The sequence below is a fragment of the Balaenoptera ricei genome, chromosome 7, assembly GCF_028023285.1.
Source record: "Balaenoptera ricei isolate mBalRic1 chromosome 7, mBalRic1.hap2, whole genome shotgun sequence".
Classification (NCBI taxonomy): domain Eukaryota; kingdom Metazoa; phylum Chordata; class Mammalia; order Artiodactyla; family Balaenopteridae; genus Balaenoptera; species Balaenoptera ricei.
The window spans coordinates 62,629,966-62,643,271 of NC_082645.1; the positions used below are offsets into that span (position 1 = coordinate 62,629,966).

Here is a 13,306-nt window from a genome sequence, read left to right on the forward strand (position 1 = left end):
AATTCCAGGCTGTCTTACTTCAAACAACACATGTCATCCACCTTAAGATTAATTTTCCTGCATTCTTTATATTTAAAAGGATACACAGTAGTCAGCTACGTATGCTGGTTTGACTTCCTTCTTTCTTCTCACCTCATTGTCAATCAAAATTTATATTGTCTCTCCCCCTACGAAACTGCCCTCTTATCAACAGGCATCATTTTTAAGAAAATGTAACAGAAGCAAAATTTCTTAGAAATTACATTAATCACACATTTATTTGTTGCCAGTATACGTATTCATCCTTATCTCCTTTCCTTTAACAGCAAAAGTTGTCTTTTTATTTTCAGCCAGAATACTGTTTGAATTCAACAGGCAACTCAATCTACAAGATACTCTAGTTGCCAAGTGTATAAGTATTTAATTTGAGCTAGATATATCCAAAAGTTTCATTAACATTAAATGGGTATTTGGTCTTAATCCCAAAGATCCCTTCCAACAAGATGATTCTACAATAGCTAGTATTTATATAGCAATTCACCATTTTCAGAATGCCTTTTACATATATCGTCTCATGTAATCCTTAAACCATGGAAATAGGTAAAATTATTATCTGTATTTTATAGTTGAGAAAATTGAAGCTTAGAGAGGCTTAGGTAACTCCACAGAGAAATAACAGCTAGTTTGTCATAGGGCCAGGAGTCAAATCCAGGTCTGACTAAATCTCATGCCTTGTCTGTTATACAACTCTAACTCCCAACTGGAAAGACAAAACTCAGAAGGCTGATACTATATTTTATGGGTAGGCTTCAGCTTTCTGTATTGCATAAGAAATTAGATTTTTACTCCCTAACTTTCTGTTACCAAGCTATTCTCAAATTCATTCTGTGATTCTCATTCATTTTTACACTGAAACATACTTACCAAGGAGACCAGACTGATAATACTTATATCAAAACTAACATTCTGGATGGCATATGCCAATGGCTTCGGGTCCATGGTGGGAAAAGTCAGTAACCAGGCAGAGACGTACATGATTGGCGCAGACACAAATGTGCTTATTACCATTCCTGAGGTTATCTGCAAAAAATGAAGTCAAATTGAGGAAGAGTCACAGACTCACTTAAACAATTCCCATGAATTTTAGCCACAGCGCACTAAGGCATTCTAAAATAAAAGCAGGAGTCAGTAAAGAGACATCACAGAATCCAGCATGTTATCTAATATCATATTCCCCTTTTCTTAGAGTTCTTAAAAGAAAACACAGTTAAGTTCCCTTGGCCTCTCTTCCAGTCTATGCTCAATTTATATTTGCATGTAACAATGCTAGAAATCCCACGTCTGATGTTTATCTCCTAGATTCTAGAAAGAAACCATATTAATGATCTACTTAAACCGATGACCAGTTTCCTTCCATACTATTTCATAAAATATAGGGCAATAAAAGCAATTTCAAAATGAGAAAAAATTACCATGCAAACATTCTACCGATTAAATAATGGAACTAACCTTTGGTCAACAATTTAGTTCCTTCATGTTATATTTCAAAACCATCTGCTCTAATGCTGTAGATAATATATATAGTATGCTTAGACACTAATTGATGTTAACTGATTTAGCTATATATTGCAGTTGATTATGTGGTATTTTGCATCTGGTGGTTGGATTATCAATGAATAAAACAGATTTTTTCCCCTCAAATTTCGAAAGTTACCCTTCTGTAAATAACCTTTAGGCTTAACTAAAATTACAGCATTAAAATACTTGAAACTAAAAAAGACTAATGAAAAAAGTCATGGCTGAATAAAGACCCCAGATTAAATAACTCTCTTGTTACATGATGTTACATAATGTCTCTTTATTTATAATGAGGCAATTTACAGATATCAAATTCTCATAAAAGAATGTAGATCTCTGTGTTTTAAAAATTCATTTTTCTACTAACCAAACAATCAAACTTAGAAAGTAATATATACATACAATCTCTACTTCCATGTTGAACTGTGTTGCAAAGATAGCCACTCCTGGTGCTACAGGAAAGACACCATACAAAAATGCATAATTCGATACACTTGTATGGTTCACTACACTGTTGCCCTTGTCCAAGAGTTCCACCATTTCTCGGCACAGAAGTGGCAGCACCAGGCTGAAGAAACAAGAAAGGCATCATTTGCTTGGTATCAAAGTATGCTGGTCCCCAAATAGTAAATTGCTCTAGTGAACTTGGCATTAGGTTATTCTTCTCCTGCCCAGAAGGTATCATTTTATTGAAAGAATAAAAAATTCAACTTGGAGCTACTTAAAGTAAAACAATATTCTAGAAATACTTCAAACATCAGGAATTAGGAGGAAAAAAACTAATTTTTTGGTTCTATGAATAATTTTCTTGCAAAAAAATCTGTAAAAATTGCAATTATAACTGCTGTTTCTTGCTTTCCCTATTAGTTCATTGAAATGTTAAAAGAAAAAAAGAAGACTGACAACCTGAGTAAACTTTTTCAAGAAAATTACTAAACTCATTCTTGGAAAAAAAAAAAAAGTGGACCTTTATTATGATTAGAGGTTTAAATGGTTCAGGTAATGATAACAATGCTACTCAGTTAGATTTCAAAAACCAGTAGAGAAACAGGTATTTTACAATTAGCTCTTTATCTTAATAAAGAAAAAAGGTTTAGCAAAGGGAACTGAAATAACTGAGGTAGAGCAAAAAACTAATGAAATCCAGATCTGGTGAAGAGTTAATTATTAAACAAATCCTCCAGGATTCCATAGAAAGACCATATCAACAGTAGCAAGTTAATGGAGGTTTCCTTTAGAAAGAACAAAACCAAGGTTAATATTGTCACAGCAGCACCTACAGAGATGCTCTCAGATGGAGTAAAGAACTACTCTTGGGCTTCCCTGGTGGCGCAGTGGTTGAGAATCTGCCTGCCAATGCAGGGCACACGGGTTCCAGCCCTGGTCTGGGAAGATCCCACATGCCGCGAAGCAACTAGGCCCGTGAGCCACAACTACTGAGCCTGCGCGACTGGAGCCTGTGCTCCGCAACAAGAGAGGCCGCGATAGTGAGAGGCCCGCACACCGCGATGAAGAGAGTGGCCCCCGCTTGCCACAACTAGAGAAAGCCCTCGCACAGAAACGAAGACCCAACACAGCCAATAAATAAATAAATAAATAAATAAATAAATAATAAAAAAGTGTTTTTTTTAAAAAAAAAAAAAGAACTACTCTTATGTGTTTTTTTTTTAATTAAAAGAAGAAGAAGAAATTATATAATAGGGATCAAAGAACCAGAAAAAAGATTTTAAAAATGAGAATATTTAAATACTTATAAGTAACGGTTGGTATTACTATTATTGTTAGAACCATATTCATTGCTGTGAAAAACTAAATAAGGGACTTCCCTGGCGGTCCAGTGGTTAAGACTCCGCGCTTCCACTGCAGGGGGCGCGGGTTCCATCCCTGGTCGGGGAACTAAGATTCTGCGTGCCATGCAGTGCAGCCAAAAATTAAACAAAAAAACTAAATAAAACTTTATTTCCAAGAGCATAACACCACTATAAATAATCTTCAGAATTTATATTCATTTTCATTATTTTGAAAATATAGATACTATTTCATATTGCACTGGTCTCATGAATTTAATTGTCTATACAAGAGCTAAATTCAATAGTTAAATATGCCCCAAGTGCCTTGGGATAATCTTGTAGTAAAATTATGTCACCTTTACCAGGAAGTATAACTCCACGGCTAAAGGGCTAAGGAGGCTGAAGGAACTATCAACTAAGGAGCCAAGAACTTTTCATTTACAGGCCAGGATCAGATGATTAATAATAGTCATTCCTATTGACTTACCTACATTCAGCCACCCTCAGAATTTTAGAATATTTCCCTCAAATTCATGAAATAGAAGTTTATATTCAAAATTATTGTTTTCATCACGGCCAATAGGATTTCAATAAATTTAGAAAACTCAGAAATCCTGCAAAATTCCTTTAAAAATATGATCAAACTAGGACACTGGAAGATATTAAGTAAAATTATATAAAAGCTGAAGGGAAACCAATAGTCTTTATCCTCTGACAGTAAAATGGAAAGAGTAACCTACACGGAAATGACTTTCCACCATATACCAACATCACATTTTCCTTTAAATTGTAACTACTCAATTAGGAGGGATTACTACTATCAAACTATTTAATGGAGAAAACAGAGACATATCCCAACGAACAGGCTAAATAAGGCTTTCACAAAGTACAATCTCCAAGTTAAATAAGTGAAACTTACAGTTTAGCTGTGATGAGAAGAATAAGTACAACAAATGCTGACTTCTTCAGTTTCTTTATTTTTCCTACCATTGTGAGACCAAGATAAAATAGAGCTGATCCAGAAAAAGAATTTGCAAGTCCATCCAGAAAGTTTTCCATATATACGGGCACCTTTTGATCAAGAATAAAATTGAAAGCAATGCCAATGAAAACCATAAATACTATTGGGTTCTGTAACACACGCAGAAGTCCAAGTCCCACAATTTTCACTTTGTTTTGAGAGGCATTTTGAGTGTCTTTCCATCTCTGGATTTCACAGAAGATAAACCCTATAGGGTTTAACATCATAAGAGATATTGGCGCCACTAAGTAAATGTACTGGAGATACTCTGGGTACGTCGTTTGATATAAAGCTTCAACTGCAAAATACAAATTAAAATTGATTTTTAAATGGTTACCACAGAAATATATTAATAAATTATGAATATAATGTTTTCCATGCTTAATTATAACATATTGTAAATTAACCTAAATAGTGTAGAATGACCTCATTACCCTAGTTTTGGAAAAGTATGTTTTAGTAATAAAGCTGAAAAGGAAAAAAAACCCACTATATTAAATGACATTTAGCTTATAAAATGATAATCAACTTTTAAAAAGTATTTTTAGTAAAACCCACTAATTGTTACTATTTAGAGGCTAAGACTAGTCTCAATAAAGGGGCAGAATTGTAGAATTCTTTTTTTTTCTTTTTTTTATAAAGGTACATTTATTCACCAGTCTTTTTCTTTTTTTTTTAAATTAATTAATTAATTTATTTATGGCTGTGTTGGGTCTTCGTTTCTGTGTGAGGGCTTTCTCCAGCTGTGGCAAGCGGGGGCCACTCTTCATCGCGGTGCGCGGGCCTCTCACTATCGCGGCCTCTCTTGTTGCGGAGCACAGGCTCCAGACGCGCAGGCTCAGTAATTGTGGCTCACGGGCCCAGCTGCTCCGCGGCATGTGGGATCTTCCCACACCAGGGCTCGAACCCTTGTCCCCTGCATTGGCAGAGAGACCAGGGCTCGAACCCTTGTGCCCTGCATTGGCAGGCAGATTCTTAACCACTGCGCCACCAGGGAAGCCCTAGAATTCTTAAAACAATTCAAACTAAAAATCTACTAACAAAATGTTTAAGTAGTCATAGCAACAAGGTGGTTGTTGGTTCTCTTGATAGGGACGTTTCATTGTAGTGGTGAGGCAGAAATCAGAGCACAGAGAATGCAGGAGAGAGGAGGAGATAACAGACTAAAAAATGAGCACTGAGGGACTTCCCTGCTGGCACAGTGGTTGAGAATCCGCCTGCCAATGCAGGGGACACAGGTTCGAGCCCTGGTCTGGGAAGATCCCACATGCTGCGGAGCAACTAAGCCCATGCGCCACAACTACTGAGCCTGCGCTCTAGAGCCCGTGAGCCACAACTACCGAGCCCGCGTGCCACAACTACTGAAGCCCGTGCACCTAGAGCCCGTGCTCCACAAGATAGGCCACTGCAATAAGAAGCCCGTGCATTGCAACGAAGAGAAGACCCCGCTTGCAGCAACTGGAGAAAGCCCGCGTGCAGCAACGAAGACCCAACGCAGCCAAAAATAAATAAAATTAAATAAATACATTTACTTTTAAAATGTTTTTTAAAAAAATGAGCACTGAGGCGATGGAGTCCAAGCTATATAGGAAAAGAAGTGAAGATGGGAGATGGCTAACAGATAGATAGCCGAGCAGTTAGAGACTGGAGGTCCCTGGGAAGTTCAAGAAGTAGGTGTAGCTGGAAGTTTAGGAGTTCACAGTAAGTCAGATAGTGAGCTATTGGATTTAATATTTCCCAGATGACTGGGTCCAGGATGTGGCCATGGGAGTTGGTGGCGGAAGTGGAGTACAGGAAAACATCATTGGAGGTGAGGAGGTCAAGGAACTGAGAGAGCAGAGAATTTGGTGGGTAGTTCACATGGATGCTAAAGTTAAACAAGATAACAAGCAAAACTTGGGAGTAGAGAAGATGAGAGTGGGCCAGATATTAGTCTTCAATGAATGAGGAGGAATGACGAGAGTGAGGTCAGCAGGTGGCAGCAACAAGGATGAGCAGTTTAGCCAGGCAGCAGGAACCTCAAAGAAGCAGTTTTTACAGAAGAGAGAGAATAACGGCCTAGCAGTGGTACACAGTGGCTATGAGGACGCCAATCCCGCCTACCCACTGCTCACATGGTATGCAGGCGATGAGAAAATGAGCAGCCTCCACTGGGGAGGAATGAATGCCTTCAGGAAGGAAGACCAGTGAAGATGCTGAAGAATTGGAGATGGAAAGGTGGATCTGAGAAATGTTTGGGAGGGGAATACGGTAAAGTCATGTCAATGCACATTTAATGCAAATTCAACTACACTTTCTTAGGAAAACAAAGGCTTCATTTTTCGTTTTCATAAAACATGTTCCCAAGTGCAAACTAATTACTTGTTCATTGAAGAAGAGCAACGCTTGCAAAAGAATCTCGCTATTAGACTTATGAGAAATGGTACAATATACACAAAGTACGTGTGCTGCATCTTGTGGGTGATTTGAGGGATTTTTCAAAGGTTCAACTGTATATGATGACTTTAGAACCTAACCATTGCATGAGATGAGGCTCCTTGGAAGGAGATGGGTTGGATCAGACTTCTAGCAGTTTCTTGGTTCATGTGAGGGTTGGTGGCCTGGTCTTGGCTTGATCAGGTTAACTTAGAGCCTTGCAGCATCAAATTGGTCTCAAGGCACATTTCTGGCAATGAATTCTGAAATTATTCAACCTAATATATGCAAAGCCTGATTCATAAATGATTTCAAGTTGAGAAAGACAGATAAAATAAGAACAGCCACAATCACTCACAATCACTTGCTTCACAAGAGAGGCAATCATGTGAAAAAATGTAAAAGATTAGGTTTCTCAATTTACATTAAGATAAAGTGACACAGGTAGGAAAATATATTTGTTTGCTTACTCAGGGTACATAAGTTCACTTAATGTCAAGCACATGTCCCGTTAGTTATGTAACTAGATTGTATAACCTTTAGAATACCTTGTTCTCATTAGCTAAAAGCTACTTTTTATAAGATTCAACTCCCTTTTTTTCAACTAAGCACATACAGAGGTCTCTAATATCTTTGAAATGTTAAACAAAATATATTTGATTACATAAAATTTCACAAATTCTTTCCACTGATTTCCAAATTAGATATATAGCTCTGTAACTCAGTGGTTCTCTTTCATGTTTCATAAGGTTTCATCCTTTAAGTAAAACAAAATAAAGCAGCACTTTTGATAACTATTTCTAGTTAGCTACACTTCTTCTGACTAGATATTTTAGCTCAAAGAGAAAGGTGTCTATACCTACCCCTCAATTTTTAAAATAGAGAGTATATTTTAGAAAAGCCTTGTGTTTTCAATCTGAGCCTAAGAATTTTCCCAAGTAGCCAAAATAAAATGCATAAGGTATTTCCTTTGACAACTTACAGCACACAAACCTTCTTAAGTTAATGCCTTTTTACCAGAAATGTACTTTCCTGGTACAGTAGCACTAAATCACCATTACATAATGGACTTCAGGTTGTTTTAAATGCTCAATGCAAATTTGAACAAAAGTCTATATTTAGGCCTAGCCAATCACCAAGTCCTTTCTTCTTTTGCATGATCTTTTGTATTTGATTCCTACTTGGAATCTTGATTCCTGCTACTCCCACTAGTCAAAAATCTCAAAAGTGGGTTACCTACTCTGTTTACCAACGTATATTCTTCTGGTTTTTCTTGACCATCCCCTTTATCCATTTTACTTGCTACCAACAATATCACCTAAATCTTAGCTTTCAAAAATTAAGATTTTCCCACAGCTCTCCCTGACCACAAGACCACATATAAAATCTTTCTTTTGACATTCACAATCTAGTCTCCACAATTTGTTCCTTATTTATCCAGCTCACCTCTCACTATAACTTAGTGCAAAGCCTCTATCAGCCAGTTTATATCACTGTAACGCTGGATAAACACCAGGTTCATAATTTCTAGTTCTACATGCCGGTTATCATTCCCCAACTTCATCATCCCCCAACTTCTTGAAACCTCTCCTTTCTTATCCAAATCTTGCCTACTATTTAAGGCCTGTCTCAGGTACCACTTCTTCCACCAAGTCTTCAGTCTACATCATGGATCTCTCCTTCCCTGGATGGCTCTGGTACTTTGTTTCATATCAGTGCCATCTCAACAAATTCTAAGTTCCTTTAAGGTATCATTTTATAACCCCCAGTCCCAGCTGAGTGCTAAGCAAAATCTGAAAATACTTGCTGAATGGAATTAACACATCAATGAATGTCAAAGGTTTCAGACAGACTAAAAATGTGTTTTGTAACATAGCAATTTATAACTAATTGTTATCCATGAACCCATTTCTTTTTATATCCAATTTTTTTTCTTTTTTCATCTTCTGAATATTTATAAAGCAGACTACTATTGGGGTATTTTAAGTCAGTTGAACAGGTATACAAAGGCAAAAGAAGTATAGTCTAGTGGGAAAGCAAAAAATTGGGAATAAATACTTGTTTAATTACTAGAATAGGGTTCAGTATGGGAATTTCAGTTCATTCTGCCATTCATTTGCATAATTACTTAACATTCCATCTTTATCTATAAATAGGCAGCACTATTTTTTAAATTTAATTTTATTTATGTATTTTTTATACAGCAGGTTCTTATTAGTTATCTATTTTATACATATTAGTGTATATATGTCAATCCCAATCCCCCAATTCATCCCACCACCCTCCCTCCCCCACAGCACTATTCTTTTGTTAGCAATCTGAGTGTAGTTTTTCAAATCTGAAAAATAATTGAAAGCAGTGACCCATATTAACAAATTAGATTTATAATCATTATATCAACTATTAAGTTCTAATTAATACTTATAAATAAGGCTCTTGGAGGGAGGGGAGAATCCCACTCTGAGGAATTATTATATAGCTTTGAAGAACTAAGAGACAAAATTAGCCACCCACTGTGGCTCCTATTTTGATTACTGCAGGGTTTCAATCCCTAGCAAATAACACAAAGACCCAGACAAGATCATTCTATTATTTAATGGCATATAGTTAAATGCTTCATTTCCTTTCTGTTTACAGCTCAAGCACTAGAGCATAATTATGATTAGTCAGGGTGCTTATGCTATCAGCATTGTTTAAGAATGAATTATAGCACTTAACTATGCCCTACTGTATCTTTTAATGACAGAGGCAGGGAACCATTCTGATTTGCTAAAGTCCACATTTCACCTCAGTAGAGTCTTGGTTTCTTCTCATACGCGGATTTCTTAAAGTACCTCTGAAAAGAATTGTTTTTAAAAATAGCAAGCTTATTTTTTTAGTCTGCAATAATGCAGTGTAGTATTATGTCACTTGAGTATAGATAAATCATTTTAATGCAATTTCATAGACCATTATAATTATAGTATAGAGAAAAAGTAAACACGACTGTCCTTCTTCTTTAATCACTAACTTATCTCTCTTCTGAGTCACCTGTAAATTGGACCAATGTTGTAGAACAAATGCAGTTGTAAAAAGGACATTTCCTTTAAGCTACCATGCTTATCTGTGAACTAGAGAGTAGGAATTCTTGGGAGAGGCCACATAACAAACAGAAAGAATGATCTTCTCTCTAGAGATAGTCTTCTCTGTTCACCCTGAGCATAGCCAGAAGGCAGATGGCTATGAACAGCAGTAATAAATAATCTCATTGGTGCAGATACATGGCCCTAGTTCTGTACCACAGCTTCCAATCTGCAGTTATATGAAAAAGCACTTCTGTGTATACTGTTGGTTTCTGGTAAAGTTATTGTCTACAATCTAATGTCACAAGAGCTCTTACATTATCTGTGATTTAAAAACAAACAAACAATTACAACTCAAAATCTGCAAGCATAATCATCAGGGGAACTGGGCTAGCACACTGCTGGGAACATGATTATTACCAGATTCATTGATTTAATGTGAGACATGAGAAAAGCAGCAATGAAAATGGCTGACTATATTTTTTATTTGGAGATTCTGCCTTAATATGAGAATGGATAAACTCATCTAATAGGTCTTTTTCCACTGCTACTCATTTTATGAATTTTTTGCAATAATGTAAAGATTATGAAAAACTTTGATTCTCTCTGAAAATAATGTATTATAAGGGCTAGCTGGGTCTTCTGATGATCAAATGGGCATGTTATACAACTGTGTGGCATAAGAGAATGCCCAGGATTTAAATCTAGGTTTGGGTCTCAGTCACCTGTTAGCTGTGTGACCTGGGGTAAGACAATTAAATCTCTGTAAGTCTGCCTTCTTATTTGAAAATGAGGATAATAATACCTGCCCTACCTCAAATGAGATAAGTATATAAGAAAATACTCTTATAAAGTTACAAATGTTAGTTCTATTTAGTTATGGGCTTACTACTCTATGACAGCATGAAACTTACAGTTCATGTCTAAATTAAGATATAGCACTATTTATTAAATATTTAACACTATGATACTTAACCACTTCTAAGGTCCTTATACCATCAATACCTTGACAAATGTACATTATTAATGCTCCTGAAGAGAGGGACAACACATTAACTCCTTGCTCTTTTATTTCCAAAGTCTTTATTTAAATGCTTGGCTCATCCTTTAATTTTAAAATTGATTAACCTTAAAGGAACACCTATCTAGTTTCTGACTATTCACAGCTCAGTTATCTAAGAGCCTGGTTTTTCCTCTCTCATAAACCTCCTACTTTATTCATAGTTATATAATTTCTTAAGTGTGTATCTCTATTTCTGGTAAGCAATATGGAGGAAGAGAATGATGAAAAGTATAGTCCACTAGAATCCTTCTGGTGCCAGAGGTGTAATAATTTTTTTGGGGGGGGGGGTGGGTTGTTAAAAGATAAGAAATTTGAAAGTTAATGGCAGATTTCAATTGTCCATTTCATTAAGTTTCATTCAGTCTCTGCTCAGAAGATATATCACCAGAGAGGTCTTCACTGACCCTGCTCCCCACCTCAAATGCCATCTCCTTGTAAAATAACACTACTTTGTTTTTATGGCCCTTGTCATTACCTGATATTATTTTTGTTTTTATTTTATTTTCCCATTAAAATGTAAATTCAGTATGTACAAGAACTTTGTTCACAAGTGTATTCACAGACTGAGCTCTGACCGCCACAGCAACAGTCAGCTCTACCCACCACCAGAGCCTCCCATCAAGCCTCTTAGATAGCCTCAACCACCAGAGGGCAGACAGCAGAAGCAAGAAAAACTACAATCCTGCAGCCTGTGGACCAAAAACCACAGTTACAGAAAGATAGAGAAGATGAAAAGGCAGAGGGCTATGTACCAGATGAAGGAACAAGAAAAAACCACAGAAAAACAACTAAATGAAGTGGAGATAGGCAACCTTCCAGAAAAAGAATTCAGAATAATGATAGTGAAGATGATCCAGGACCTCGGAATAAGAATGGAGGCAAAGATTGAGAAGATGCAAGAAATGATTAACAAAGACCTAGAAGAATGAAAGAACAAACAAACAGAGATGACCAATACAATAAGTGAAATGAAAACTACAGTAGAAGGAATCAATAGCAGAATAACTGAGGCAGAAGAACGGATAAGTGACCTGGAAGATAAAATGGTGGAATTCACTGCTGCGGAACAGACTAAAGAAAAAAGAATGAAAAGAAATGAAGACAGCCTAAGAGACCTCTGGGACAACATTAAAAGCAACAACATTCGCATTATAGGGGTCCCAGAAGGTGAAGAGAGAGAGAAAGGACCAGAGAAAATATTTGAAGAGAGTATAGTCGAAAACTTCCCTAACATGGGAAAGGAAATAGCCACCCAAGTCCAGGAAGCGCAGAGAGTCCCATACAGGATAAACCCAAGGAGAAACACGCCGAGACACATAGTAATCAAAGTGGCAAAAATTAAGGACAAAGAAAAATTATTGAAAGCAGCAAGGGAAAAACGACAAATAACATACAAGGGAACTCCCATAAGGTTAACAGCTGATTTCTCAGCAGAAACTCTGCAAGCCAGAAGGGAGTGGCATGATATACTTAAAGTGATGAAAGGGAAGAACCTACAACCAAGATTACTCTACCCGGCAAGGATCTCATTTAGATTTGACGGAGAAATCAAAAGCTTTACAGACAAGCAAAAGCTAAGAGAATTCAGCACCACCAAACCAGCTCTACAACAAATGCTAAAGGAACTTCTCTAAGTGGGAAACACAAGAGAAAAAAAGGACCTACAAAAACAAACCCAAAACAATTAAGAAAATGGTCATAGGAACATACATATCGATAATTACCTTAAACGTGAATGGATTAAATGCCCCAACCAAAAGACATAGACTGGCTGAATGGATACAAAAACAAGACCCATATATATGCTGTCTACAAGAGACCCACTTTAGACCTAGGGACACATACAGACTGAAAGTGAGGGGATGGAAAAAGATATTCCATGCAAATGGAAATCAAAAGAAAGCTGGAGTAGCTATACTCATATCAGATAAAATAGACTTTAAAATAAAGAATGTTACAAGAGACAAGGAAGGACGCTACATAATGATCAAGGGATCAATCCAAGAAGAAGATATAACAATTATAAATATATATGCACCCAACATAGGAGCACCTCAATACATAAGGCAACTGCTAACAGCTATAAAAGAGGAAATTGACAGTAACACAATCATAGTGGGGGACTTTAACACCTCACTTACACCAATGGACAGATCATCCAAAATGAAAATAAATAAGGAAACAGAAGCTTTAAATGACACAATAGACCAGATAGATTTAATTGATATATATAGGACATTCCATCCAAAAACAGCAGATTACACATTCTTCTCAAGTGTGCACGGAACATTCTCCAGGATAGATCACATCTTGGGTCACAAATCAAGCCTCAGTAAATTTAAGAAAATTGAAATCATATCAAGCATCTTTTCTGACCACAACACTATGAGATTAGAAA

General features: G+C 36.6%; 1 protein-coding gene across 2 annotated transcripts in view; it reads right to left on the minus strand.

Annotated features, from left to right (window-relative positions):
• Positions 1 to 13,306, minus strand: part of GPR155 (G protein-coupled receptor 155) — a 48,640-nt gene that overhangs the window by 25,792 nt on the left and 9,542 nt on the right. For both annotated transcript variants that reach the window (XM_059928124.1, XM_059928125.1), the window contains exons 3-5: positions 4,267 to 4,666; positions 1,960 to 2,125; positions 904 to 1,059 (exon numbers count right to left, since the gene is read on the minus strand). In XM_059928124.1, the coding sequence (XP_059784107.1) occupies positions 904 to 1,059; positions 1,960 to 2,125; positions 4,267 to 4,666 (722 nt within the window). The remainder of the gene's footprint in view (positions 1 to 903; positions 1,060 to 1,959; positions 2,126 to 4,266; positions 4,667 to 13,306) is intronic.